This window comes from Cheilinus undulatus, linkage group 2 (assembly GCF_018320785.1).
Source record: "Cheilinus undulatus linkage group 2, ASM1832078v1, whole genome shotgun sequence".
Classification (NCBI taxonomy): domain Eukaryota; kingdom Metazoa; phylum Chordata; class Actinopteri; order Labriformes; family Labridae; genus Cheilinus; species Cheilinus undulatus.
This window is the reverse complement of record NC_054866.1, coordinates 54,453,712-54,467,156: the sequence shown is the minus strand read 5'-3', so window position 1 is coordinate 54,467,156 and position 13,445 is coordinate 54,453,712. Positions and strand designations below refer to the sequence as shown.

The 13,445-nt window shown below is 41.6% G+C and overlaps 1 protein-coding gene across 3 annotated transcripts in view; it reads left to right on the top strand.

The window, feature by feature from the left end:
- eif4h (eukaryotic translation initiation factor 4h) overlaps positions 1-13,445 on the top strand; it is a 38,405-nt gene that overhangs the window by 23,069 nt on the left and 1,891 nt on the right. For 2 of the 3 annotated variants that reach the window (XM_041800893.1, XM_041800878.1), the window contains exons 4-7: positions 3,531-3,627; positions 4,275-4,382; positions 7,563-7,709; positions 9,625-9,740. In XM_041800893.1, coding sequence (XP_041656827.1) covers positions 3,531-3,627; positions 4,275-4,382; positions 7,563-7,709; positions 9,625-9,740 — 468 coding nt within the window. The remainder of the gene's footprint in view (positions 1-3,530; positions 3,628-4,274; positions 4,383-7,562; positions 7,710-9,624; positions 9,741-13,445) is intronic. The other variant, XM_041800884.1, reaches the window with a different exon arrangement.

The following is a 13,445-nucleotide window of genomic DNA, read 5'->3' as shown; positions in this document are numbered from 1 at the left end:
AATCATGTTTCACCTTGTTAGGGCTGAAATGCACATTTTAAAACCTGTCATGTGCAGCAATGACTATTTTAAATTTATAAGTTGTAGTTAATTTTAGAGACCCATTGTCTTTTCTCATGTATCTGAGGGAAAAGTGGTTAACTTAAAAATTCTGTGCATGAAAAATTTCTTCTTACTCAAGTTCTTGATAGAAGAATCAATGGAATAGAATAGAGTACATACAGGACACTACTTTTTTGGTTTATTTTTAAAAATCTTTTAAATCTTTTAAATATATTATTTAGTGTTTTTTTTCTCTTTTTTGCTAAGGCACTGCTCTGAGGTGCTGATCCTGTCATTCTCTTTCTCTGAATCACAGGGGTGGAAAAAGTACCAGACTATTTTACTCTAGTAAAAGTACAGTTACTCTAAATAAAATGTACATGAGTAGAAGTAAAAGTACTGCTCTATGTATCTACTCAAGTTAAAGCAAAAAGTAAATAATTTAAAATTTACTCAAAGTACTGAGTAGCTTCTTTTGATACCCAGGGGCCTTTCACGGTGAAATATGACTGGTCCTTAAAGACCCTGTAAAGTGAAAATGAATCTGTGTTTAGGTTTGTTGTATGACAGTTAGGGCTGCAACAAATGACTATTTTTTATGTCGACTAATCTGGCGATTATTTTTACGATTGGTCGACTAATCGTGGCTATTTGGCATAGTATTTTGGATCCCCATTTTACCTTGCCTTCTTATGCATGCACACCTGTGAAAACTTAATGGTTTAGCAAATTGACATGACATGTCAAGTTGCTACATCGTCAAGGTTTGTTTTTCTTCTAATATAAAAGTATTGAACTGATAACTAAAGTAAATTGCACACTAAATAGCGTTACTGAAAAAAACGTTACCCTAACAAATATCAAAGATGGTTTTCCGACTGATTAACGTACGGCACCAACGTTATAAGTAGGCTACTGGAATTAATCCTCGTGCCTGAAGCACAAGGGGCTCAGTAACTAAATGCAAAAGATCTAGAAGATATTCATGCAACTTGCAACTCGCGGTATTTGATGACGCGGCAGCTACAGTGTGTTTATGTTTTCAGGTGTTCGTGCATTGCCGTAGTGCTGCCATGGTACAAGAGTTTGACTTGACACAGTTTGCAGTTGACTTGTTTCACCAATTTGTTTTCTGTAAAATGTTCCCAAAGTTTAGAAGCTCTGGGTCGGCTTTTTGGTGCGTTCTACGTGCTTTCCGCCATGCTTAACTTCTTCTTCTTAGTTTCTGTGAATAATGTAAACAGTGGGAGCGATACTGCCCCCACCATTTCCTGTAGTGAACTGCAAGTACAGATGAGTCCTTACCGGCCTTACTCAGTTTTTTCACATGTTTACAGCAACCATATTCCAACAGATCAAGAGTGTTAGGACACAAACTTTGGATTTCACTTTACAGGGTCTTTAACAAGCAATAACAACAAGAAAATCTGGACCTCCAACCAGGTCATTTATTATAAGGCTTGCCCTAACCTAAAGTACAATGCAGCAGCTTTTATGGGAAGAAATGTCGAACCATTCTCTGCTACAGCACTGTGAAAAAGTATTTGCCATCTTTCTGATTCCTTTTTGGTTTGCATATTTATCATCCTTAAATGTTTCGGATCATCAAACCAATTTTAATATCTCACAAAGACAGCCCAAGTACATACAAAATGCAGTTTCTAAATGATGACTTTATTTATTAAGGGAAAAAAATCCAAACCTATCTGTCCCTGTGTGAAAAAGTAATTTCCCCCTGAACCTAATAACTGGTTGTTCCATCCTCGGCAGCAAGAACTGAAATCAAGCGTTTGTGATAACCTGATGAGTCTTTCTCATCGCTGTGGAGGAATGTTGTCCCACTCTTCTTTACAAAATTGTTTTAAGTCAGCCACATTGGAGGGTTTTCCAGCATGAACTGCCCATTTAAGGTCACACCACAGCATCTCAGTTGGATTTAAGTCCAGTCTTTGACTTTGCCATTCCAAAACTTTAATGTATTTATTTTTGTTTATTTGTTTATTTATTTATTTATTTTTTAGCCATTCAGAGGTAGACTTGCTGGTATGTTTCGGGTCGTTGTCCTGCTGCATAACCCAAGAGTGCTTGAACTTGAGGTCATGAACTGATGGCCGGACGTTGGCCTACAGGATTTTCTGGTAGACAGCAGAATTCATGGTTCTATCAGTCACAGCAAGTGGTCCAGGTCCTGAAGCAACAAAGCAGCCCCAGACCATCACACTGACACCACCATTGACTGTTAGCATGATGTTCTTTTGATCAAATGCTGTGTTATTTTTACTCCAGATGTAACGGGCCACCTTCCAGAAAGTTCTACTTTTGTCTGGTCAGTCCACAGAATATTTTCCCAGAAATCTTGGGGATCATCAAGATGTTTCTGGGCAAATGTGAGACAAGCCTTTATGTTCTTTTTTGGTCAGCAGTGGTTTTGGCCTTGGAACTCTCCCATGATGCCATTGTTGCCCAGTGTCTTTCTGATGGTTGAGTCATGAACTCTGACCTTAACTGAGACCAGTGAGGCCTGCAGGTCTTTGGATGTGGTTCTGGGTCCTTTTGTGACCTCCTGGATGAGTCGTCGTTACACTCTTGGAGTCATTTTGATTGGTCAACCACTTCTGGGAAGGTTCACCATTGTTCACAGTTTTCTCCATTTGTGGATAATGGCTCTGACCGTGGTTCGCTGGAGTCCCAAAGCCTTGGAAATGTCTTTGTAACCTTTTCCAGACTGATAGATTTCAGTCACTTTGTTTCTCATTTGTTCTTGTATTTCTTTGGATGGTGGCATGATGCGTTTCTTTCTGAGATCTTGTAGCCTAATTCACTTTGTCTGACAACTTCTATTTAAGGGATTTCTTCATTCAACTAATCTGGCGGTAATTAGGCCTGGGTGTGGCCAGTGAAACTGAACTCAGCTTTCCAGGAACTGTGGTTAATCACAATTAACTTATGATTTAACATGGCTTATTCTCATAGTCAGCTCTAGTAAAGACTTATCTGACTAAACTGACCAATAGGAAGGCTGTTCTGTGGTGTAGTAGGTGAAATGATTGCCCGTGTAGAAAAGAGCTTTTATAACTTTATTTCCTTTCCATATTTGATGGTGTCATCCTGTAGAAGGCAGTCACTATGCACATCTTTAACCAAAAAAGTTAATTGTAATACTTTGTTCTAAAATATGAAGATTTGGACCCAAACTGATCAGCAGGACTACTAAATCCACAAGTACAGAGGTTTATATCTGAATGAAGACCTGAGAGGTTAGTAAGTCTTTAGAATAAACTTCTGTCCTTCTTTACATCTCACTCTTTAAAATAAACGTATATATTCTGTTTTATATGCTTAAACACCTTTCCACATCGTTTCTGTGCATATGACTAGTCATTTCTGTTTTTTTTCAAATGTTTTGGCCCTTCTGTGACTCCATATGATGAGGGTCCATCCTCATCCTCGGTCCTCTGTAAATCTGAACCCCCCTTCCTCTTCCTCAGTTGTTAGATTCACGGTCGCTGAGAGTGGACATTGCAGAGGGGCGGAGACAAGAGCGAGGAGGGGGCGGCTTCGGCTTCAGGAAAGACGAGGGGAGAGGTATGAACCAACGCCAGACAGTGGCTAGATCACTGACTTGCTGTGTTTAGGAGCATCTGCCACTCTTCATCCTTCCATATGCTCATCTTCATATTCAAAGCCCCGCCCACTTATGGCCTGTGTCCATAGTTACTGTGTATTGTGCTGGCACTGCCCATTTCTAATTCAGACCATTGTAGTGTGGTGTTTTTAGCTCGCAGCTAAATGGACCCTGCCATCTATGGACACAGGCCTTTACCCTTCATCCTGTCATCCTCACCCTTTCCTTCCCTCCTCCTACTGAGTCAGACACATTCAACCAACTAAACTGATGGTTTTTCCTCCTTCACCTAGTTTAGCTGCTTCTCTGTAACCTCTCTGCTCTGATTGGCTGATGAACGACTAACGAGCTCCTCCACTTCAGTGCTGCTCTTCTTGCTCCTTCCTAAAGGGGGCGCCGCCTGTTTCCTCCCACTCTTCTCCTTTTCCTCCTCCTCTTCCTCGTTACTGCCCTTTCTCCTGCTCTTTGTCTTACCTTCTTTCCTCTTTTTATCTCTGGAATTCTTTCCTCCTCTTTCTCTCTCTCTTCTTCTGCTCCCCCACCCTCTACACTCCTTCTGCCCCACCCGTCCCACCTCTGGTTGTTAAACTCCCCGTATCCTCTGCAGGACGAGGAGGTTCTCGAGGAGGTCACAGAGGAGGAGGAGGAGGGCGCGACGGCCGCGACGAGTTCGACCACCAAGGAGGAGGTGCGGTCAGAGAGTTCAGCAGCTCAGGTTGGACAGCAGCGGACCAATCAGATTACTGCTGAGCCACAGCCAATCAGACAGTGTTTTAAATTTGAACGACAATAGAAGTCTTAAAGCATTGAAATAGTGCCAAAGTATTTGGCAAATGTTTTTGAGCAACAAGGCCTATGCAGTTAACCGTTAACAGAGTGACACAATCGCACAGGCAGTCTAACAGTGTCAAAACATTACTGACAGATTTCTGCTTCTCTGCAGCACTGCAGAGTTAAAACAGCAGAGTCTACTACTGAAAAACTGACGACATATTCAGCAAACATATTTGGGCAACTCTGCCTTTTTGCATCACTACAATGGCAATATACACTGAGAAGTTACCAAGTGCAGTTTTTGCAACGCTTCAGTGCCTCAGTGGCTAAATAAAACAAATAATTAGGAATTAATTATAACTAAAAGTAAAAAAAAAGCTAAATTGTACCTGAAGACATTAATGAGACAGAGACGTTATCAACTTAAACTTTCATCACGCTGCGCCAACAGCAGCCTTGTTTTTATCTCTAATCCTGATCTGATGAGTCCTGCTGTCTTGTTTTTATCTCTAATCCTGATCTGACGAGTCCTGCTGCCTTGTTTTTATCTCTAGTCCTGATCTGATGAGTCCTGCTGTCTTGTTTTTATCTCTAATCCTGATCTGATGAGTCCTGCTGTCTTGTTTTTATCTCTAATCCTGATCTGATGAGTCCTGCAGTCTTGTTTTTATCTCTAATCCTGATCTGACGAGTCCTGCAGTCTTGTTTTTATCTCTAATCCTGATCTGACGAGTCCTGCTGCCTTGCTTTTATCTCTAGTCCTGATCTGATGAGTCCTGCTGCCTTGCTTTTATCTCTAATCCTGATCTGATGAGTCCTGCTGTCTTGTTTTTATCTCTAATCCTGATCTGATGAGTCCTGCTGTCTTGTTTTTATCTCTAATCCTGATCTGATGAGTCCTGCAGTCTTGTTTTTATCTCTAATCCTGATCTGATTAGTCCTGCTGCCTTGTTTTTCTCTCTAATCCTGATCTGATGAGTCCTGCTGCCTTGTTTTTATCTCTAATCCTGATCTGACGAGTCCTGCAGTCTTGTTTTTAATCTCCAATCCTGATCTGACGAGTCCTGCAGTCTTGTTTTTCTCTCTAATCCTGATCTGACTAGTCCTGAGGCCTGTACGACGAAGCTGGATTTTCTCATATTGAGATAACTTCAGGATTAACCCTGGATTTTCTGTACGATGACACTAGTTCACTTCTTGTCAGGATAAATCACCACGGTAACTTATGCTGAATGGCTAACCTGCACCGGAGCAGGTTATGTTCTGGATATGAGATCAGCGAGTAGAAAGCACCGCCCCCTGACTTATCAGTTGTCTTGGAAAATGGCCTGCCCATTCTTAGAAGATCCTGTAGACGTTGGTGCACGGATCATGAGAAGAGCGCTTAGAAGAGAAAGAATATTTGGGGATAGATGATAGATAAATTCTGGTGATTTCATCCATACAACAGAGACAGTGTGGAGAAATAAAGCCTTGTCACTCGCCGCTTTGATGTATGTTTTTATATTTGATTTTCACTTGTTCCCCAATCCTTTTTGCTCCACTAGGATTGCATCTGAAATAATGGGGTTAATAATAATGGTCACACATGGCATAACTGCAGAAACATGGATTGATGGAACACACAACTACTCGTGCCGTCACGGTGAGGAATTAATATTACAACACAAAATTCACTGAGAAAGCTCTGCCCCAAACATCTGTGCCGTAATAGAGTGAAACTGAATGATCAGAGTGCTGTCCGTTTATATTGTCCGATGAATTCATATTGTATAATGGCTTTTGCTGGGGCAACAGTGTTGCTTCTGGCCTGGATGATTGCTTTAAATTCCTCATATTTTTTAAGAATGATTGTCTGTTCCTCCATTGAGAAATAAGATGCTCTGCAGGGTTTCTCCATGTTTGCGATTGGTCAGACACTGCAAACACCAGCCCTTTTATGTGAGCGTGAACTGATACAGATTGGAAAACCCGCAGTGCAGTTACCAAGTTGATAACCAGCTTCATCCTACAGCTGATCTGGATTGCGAATGTCTTGACAAGTCAATCCAGCTAGCTGAAAGATATCCTAGGCGTGTTAATCCAGCTTCGTTGTACAGGCCTCTGCAGTCTTGTTTTAATTTCTAATCCAGATCTAATGAGTCCTGCTGCCTTGTTTTTATCTCTGATCCTGATCTGACGAGGCCTGCAGCCCTGTTTTTATCTCTAATCCTGATCTGACGAGTCTTGCAGTCTTTTTTTTATGTCTAATCCTGATCTAACGAGTCCTGCAGTCTTGTTTTTATCTCTAATCCTGATCTGATGAGTCCTGCTGCCTTGTTTTTATCTTTAATCCTGATCTGACAAGTCCTGCAGCCCTGTTTTTATCTCTAATCCTGATCTGACAAGGCCTGCAGTCTTCTTTTTCTCTCTAATCCTGATCTGACGAGGCCTGCTGTCTTGTTTTTATCTCTAATCCTGATCTGACAAGTCCTGCCACCTTGTTTTTATCTCTAATCCTGATCTGATGAGTCCTGCTGCCTTGTTTTTCTCTCTAATCCTGATCTGACGAGGCCTGCTGTCTTGTTTTTATCTCTAATCTTGATCTGACAAGTCCTGCTGTCTTGTTTTTATCTTTAATCCTGATCTGACAAGTCCTGCAGCCCTGTTTTTATCTCTAATCTTGATCTGACGAGGCCTGCAGTCTTCTTTTTCTCTCTAATCCTGATCTGATGAGTCCTGCTGCCTTGTTTTTCTCTCTAATCCTGATCTGACCTGGCCTGCTGTCTTGTTTTTCTCTCTAATCCTGATCTGATGAGTCCTGCAGTCTTGTTTTTATCTCCAATCCTGATCTGACAAGTCCTGCTGTCTTGTTTTTATCTCCAATCCTGATCTGACGAGTCCTGCCACCTTGTTTTTCCTCTCTAATCCTGATCTGATGAGTCCTGCAGCCTTGTTTTTACTCTAGCAGGTGGCCTCCTGTAGCTGCTGGACCATACCCCCTGATTTTGTCCTCCCATCCTGCCTTTCACCTGGACCATCTCATGTTCATTCGTCACCTTTCAGGTCCCAGACGCTGCAGGACACGGCTGAAGGTGTCTGTGTGTGACTTATCTGTGTCTCTGGCTGTCTGTCTGACCAGGTTATGACGACTACGCGGGGGGGCGGAGTCGAGGAGGTGGTGGTCGCCCTGGAGACAGAAGGGGGGGAGGACCTGGATCAGGTCGCTACAGGGACGGACCCCCTCCACGTGGAGGACAGACTGCAGACTTCAGGGAACCATCTGAAGGTTTGTGTTTTATATTTTATGAAGATGTTAGTAGATGAGATTTAATCAACTGTAAAATTATACTGATCTTAGTGAACCAGGACCCTTCCAGAACTTGTCCATGGTCACATGACCCCAATCATACATTTTAAAGTGTCTCAGGAAGTGAGCCACTGTACTTATGAATCAATGATGATGTAGTAAAGTTAGTCCAGCAAACCTCTAGGTGGTGCTACAGGCTGCAGTTATCATCAGGACATTTCTACATACATCTGTTATGATCCCTGCACTTTACCACAGGTGAGCTGGTTTACTTGGAGAGATCCAGATCACTACTGACTTAGTCATTCAGACCTCCTACTACTGGTCTATACTGATAAAGAGAGACCAGAGTCTGGAGGAGTCTAGGACTGAGACTAGAGTCTAGATGAGTCTAGGACTAAAACCAGAGTCTAGAGGAGTCTAGGACTGAGACCAGAGTCTAGAGGTGTCTAGGACAGAGACCAGAGTCTAGACGAGTCTAGGACCGAGACCAGAGTCTAGAGGAGTCTAGGACTGAGAACAGAGTGTAGAGGAGTCTAGGACGGAGACCAGATTCTAGAGGAGTCTAGGACCGAGACCAGAGTCTAGAGGAGTCTAGGACCGAGACCAGAGTCTAGAGGAGTCTAGGACCGAGACCAGAGTCTAGATGAGTCTAGGACTAAAACCAGAGTCTAGAGGAGTCTAGGACTGAGACCAGAGTCTAGAGGAGTCTAGGACTGAGACCAGAGTCTAGAGGAGTCTAGGACTGAGACCAGAGTCTAGAGGTGTCTAGGACAGAGACCAGAGTCTAGACGAGTCTAGGACCGAGACCAGAGTCTAGAGGAGTCTAGGACCGAGAACAGAGTGTAGAGGAGTCTAGGACTGAGACCAGAGTCTAGAGGAGTCTAGGACTTAGACCAGAGTGTAGAGGAGTCTAGGACTGAGACCAGAGTCTAGAGGAGTCTAGGACAGAGACCAGAGTCTAGAGGAGTCTAGGACTTAGACCAGAGTGTAGAGGAGTCTAGGATTGAGAGCAGAGTCTAGAGGAGTCTAGGACTTAGACCAGAGTGTAGAGGAGTCTAGGATTGAGAGCAGAGTCTAGAGGAGTCTAGGACCAAGATACGATGCTAGCTTAACCTTTTTAACAGCTTTTCTCCTTTGTTTTGCAGAAACATGCTTTTAATGGATTCGCTGATATAAGGAAACCAAAGTTTCAGGGTTAGATAGAGATCTTGTGTTGTTTACAGATGAAACGGTCTGATATATGAACGACAGTTTCCTGTCTTAGCCAGTGTCTTGTCTCCTTCCTTTGTTGTTATTTAAACCACATTTAAAAAGTTAAACTTGCACCAGATGAAGAGCCAACTGGGAGCCGAACCATCGACTCTTATTACTGAGCCACATGATCAAGATGTCTAAACAGAGACGGACATCAGCTGCTGAGACAGGAAAGATCAGGGTCGTTTCTTTCAGGACTCTTGAGTACTGTAGTGCTGTTTCAGGAAGTTCCTATGTGTAAAGCTAAAACTAATTTGTGATATTGATCCCCTCCTCTCTAGGTAAATCAGTTCAACTGTAGTAAAAATCACAGTTTTGTAAAGTGTAGGGATCATACTAAAATCTTCTGATAACTGCAGCGTAGGTCTTATTTAGAGCTGTAAAGTTCTAACTTCCCTCCGTTTTCATTCATTCCTAATGGCTGTCACCCACTTCCTGGCCCCCAACAGACAATTGGGATCACATGATTGCGAACAACTTCCACTGGTCAAAGTGATGGTGCAGCCAAAGTTGAATCTCTGCCCTCGTTTGTTCTCTTTTGTCAGGAGGTTTTTAAAATCAATGTTTGATTTCTACCTTGGCATCTCATGACAGCGTGTAACTTCTTGTTTTCTGTGCGTTTGTTTGTTTGTTTCAGAGGAGCGTGCACAGCGACCCCGCCTGCAGCTGAAGCCTCGGACCGTTGCCGCTCCGCTCAACCAGGTCGCCAACCCCAACTCTGCCATCTTCGGCGGAGGCAGGCCGCGAGAGGAGGTGATCGTCAAGGATAAACCATAGAGACTGAAGGCCGAGAGGGCCAGAGGGAGGGGGAAGCGGGGCGGGGGTCGGGGTTAGGGAGAGGGGGAGGGGGGCGAGAGAGGACAGATAGAGAACTTTAAAGAGGAAAAAACACAAAAACAAAGAAACGCCAACTGGATGGTTGGATGGTTTAACCGGCACAGTTAGCATTCCTTCCTGACTCGAGCAGACGCCGCCCTCCTCTTCTTCTGCTGCTTCTTCTGCTTCTTCTTCTTCTTCTACTTCCTGTTTGAGTTTGAGCAGAATATTTATTCTTCTTAGGAACAAAGCTGAAACACTCTGACACTGATGAATAAGAAATCTGTAACACAAACACGACGAGCAGCTTGTCAATGCATGTCCAAACTTTGGATTTCCCAGCCCCACCCCCTCCCTTATCGCTGCCTCTGCTTACTGTGATGTCATACCCGCTTTGTCCTGTAGCCCCGCCCCCTCTCTGCCGCTGGCTCAAAGGTCATCCTTCATCTACTTGGCAACAGACGGACGCCCAGACATTAAACCCGTACAGCCAATTTGTTTTTGTATTTTCTAGTCGGTGAGCTGCAGCCACGCCCCCTCATTCTGATTGGTCAAGTCAGAGGCTAAACTTTTTTTTTTCCTTTCTTTACTGTTGCTTGTTGCCATGGTGACTCAATAATCCGACTCCCCACTTCTGAGAAACATCCTTTCATATTTTTGTCATAAGAGTGTTTGATTTGATCTGCAGGTTATCTCCGGTGGACGGGGTTACTTCAGACTCTGAACAGGCCCCGCTCACCCACAGGAATGAGCTTCAGCCACATGTTATGGAAACTTTTAATGACATGAAAAAGTCCTGAAGTTTCAAATCCCAAGATGCACTGCTGTTAGAACGACCTCTGTTGATCAATCAGAGAGGAGCGTTCACTGACTGTAGAATTAAAACCATGGACATGTGTAGACACCACATTGACTGGCTGGTCGTACGCTAACATTGCTACCATTTTGCCAGAGGCAGGTCTGCTATATGAGCCAACACAAGTAGAGAAGGAATTGTGAGTTTCCAGAATAAAGAGCACAAACGAACACTTTAACTGATTCTAATTAGCCACGCTGTACTTAATAATCCATATTCATGTATTAGTACATAATACAAATGTTCTCTCACACACTCTCTGTACTGTCACCAGCACCCGTAAACTTAGTTTATCACTTACTATCACACATGCAGACACATTCAAACACTGGCAGGCTTCTTACAAACAGTACCGTCAGTTTTACATATGAACAAAAATAATTAACACCTGAGCCTGACACTAAGGAGAGCACGGTAACAACAGATATTTAATCTATTGTTCAGTGATCACTGTGACGGTTAACCTCGTTCATTTTGGTCTCAGTGATTGTCATTGTTATTATTCACATGAATGCGGCCTGTTGAGTACAAACATAATTTCATTAAAGCCCATTTTATGTCAGTGTGAGTGCTTTCATGCAGTAAACCCATAGTTTCCTGCTATGCTTGTATATGCTTATCAGGCGGTCTTGCCTCTGGCAATATGGCGGACACGTTGACGTACTACAGCAGCAGGCAACCAGTAAATGACGCGTCTGTGTATATTATTGTCTATGATTAAAACCTTTAGCTCAAACGCTGCGATCAGGAAAGAAAAGGGAAAACTGACTTTAAAAAATGAATTCATCAGAAAAATTGCAACAGTTTTCATCTCTACCAGAAATAATGATGAAGAATCTGTGGGTCATTTAAAAGATCGAACCTGTAAAAACCAGCCGTCCTGAACGCAGCGCAGATACAGCCCTCCGATTGGTTGTCTGGGTTTTCTCCATTGTGATGCCTTTTAAAGGAAGAGTGTTCCGTCCAATCAGACTTAGAGTTCATAACACAGCTAATGAATGACATCATTCTTTCTTTTGATCCTTTGGTCTGTTAATCTTCTCTCTGATTGGTCTGTTAATCTTCTCTCTGATTGGTCTGTTAATCTTCTCTCTGATTGGTCAGTTGATCCACACTGAAAATCTCACCTGAACTTTTGGGACCTGCCTGGAAACCGAGAAAAAAAACAATGCTCTTTGTCACCTTTCTTCTTTTCTTCTCCTTTTTTTCAACACTTCATTTGTATTTCCAGAATTTTTCAACCAATATCCAGACTCTTCTAACCACATTATGGCACCGCCCAGGCAGGCAGAATAAATTAGACTTTAGGATTACGCAACATGGGTGATACTGATACATTTACAAACTTAATTTGTGTTGTAAAGAACACTAGGGCTCTCCTGTACTGGAACTGTTTACTAGAACTGTTATGTTCCTCTTGTTGTAGATATTTAAGAAACTGATAAAAAAAGGTGGATAACATTTAATTCTACAACAAATGAATAGATGTGTTCTTCCTTAAATGTAGACATTTAGCAAGGACAAACGTGCTGTAATTTTCTCAGATGACATGTCCATGATATTTGAAATGTATTATTCACAGTGTGGTACATTTGTACCTTTTGCTAGTATGTAGAGCCAGTATATCAGCTGTAAATATTATCAGAAATGTATAATGATATTATACTGAGAATATCATTAATCCTCAGCAAATATTTAACCTTAAACAATCAGTTTTAAAAGGAATTAATGGTAAAGATCATTCTGATATTAACTGACAGATGTTAAAGCCTGTTAAAAATGCAACAGTCCATCTCCATGCCGTCAGAATGTTTTCTTCTCATTTTCATGTCTTTTTATCAAACTGCTGCGTAGAAGCTTACATACAATAAGAATACTATAGAAAGATCTGACTGGTGATTCTGACCATTTCAATCTACGACTCTATCAGCCCAGTGACAAAGATAAGACCAGTCATCTAACTTCTATTAGTAGCTCTACTGTACTCTATGATCATAATAGTAGTAGTCATTAAACTTCTATTAGAAGTTCTACTGTACTCTATGATCATAATATTAGTAGTCATTAAACTTCTATTAGAAGTTCTACTGTACTCTATGATCATAATAGTAGTAGTCATTGAACTTCTATTAGTAGCTCTACTCTTCTCTATGATTATAATATTAGTCATTGAACTTCTATTAGAGACTCTCCTGTACTCTACAATCATAATATTAGAAGTCATTGAACTTCTATTAGAACTTCTACTGTACTCTATGATCATAATAGTAGTAGTCATTAAACCTCTATTAGAAGCTCTGCTGTACTCTACGATCATGATATTAGTAGTCATTGGACTTCTATTAGAGACTCTCCTGTACTCTACAATCATAATCATAGTCATTGAGCTTCTATTAGAAGCTCTGCTGTACTCTATGATCATAATATTAGTAGTCATTGAGCTTCTATTAGAAGCTCTGCTGTACTCTATGATCATAATATTAGTAGTCATTGAACTTCTATTAGTAGCTATACTGTACTTTATGATCATAATATTAGTAGTCATTGAACTTCTATTAGAAGCTCTCCTGTACTCTATGATCATATTAGTAGTCATTGAACTTTTATTAGAAGCTCCTTTGTAGTCTATGATCATATTAGTAGTCATTGAACTTTTATTAGAAGCTCCTTTGTAGTCTATGATCATATTAGTAGTCATTGAACTTCTATTAGAAGCTCTGCTGTACTCAATCATCATAATATTAGTAGAGACATTGAACTTCTATCAGAAGCTCTGCTGTACTCTA